At 47.6% G+C, this 313-nt stretch overlaps 1 protein-coding gene across 1 annotated transcript in view; it reads left to right on the top strand.

Moving 5' to 3' along the window:
- The window catches only part of LOC119582335, an 11738-nt gene that overhangs the window by 1429 nt on the left and 9996 nt on the right, over window positions 1–313 (top strand). The window contains exon 2 of the mRNA XM_037930550.1: window positions 57–245. Within this exon, the coding sequence (XP_037786478.1) occupies window positions 57–245 (189 nt within the window). The remainder of the gene's footprint in view (window positions 1–56; window positions 246–313) is intronic.

The raw sequence follows: 313 nt of genomic DNA, 5'->3' as shown, positions 1-313 counted from the left end.
AATATAATTTTATTATTATATATTTATTTATTTTCGTTTTTTTCCCTCCTCTTCAGTCCTGCATCGCGGACTCACGTGTGAAGCACCGACTGATGTCAGTGAAGTCTTCGAAAAGGTCACGCACAACGTAGGCATACGGACGTGTTCAAAACAGGACAAGAAATGGAAAGACGGCTCAAGCGTCCTGGTCTCTGAATGCATCGGCGGCAACTGGACGGAACTGAACGGCGGATGCTCAGCGTATAGTAAGAAGGAGGCTCTCGATTCTCTTTTGCTTTGTTACGTCAGCCAGCTGGTCGCCGGGACCGTCTGC

This window comes from Penaeus monodon, chromosome 15, assembly GCF_015228065.2.
Source record: "Penaeus monodon isolate SGIC_2016 chromosome 15, NSTDA_Pmon_1, whole genome shotgun sequence".
NCBI lineage: Eukaryota > Metazoa > Arthropoda > Malacostraca > Decapoda > Penaeidae > Penaeus > Penaeus monodon.
This window is presented reverse-complemented; position numbering and strand designations above follow the sequence as displayed.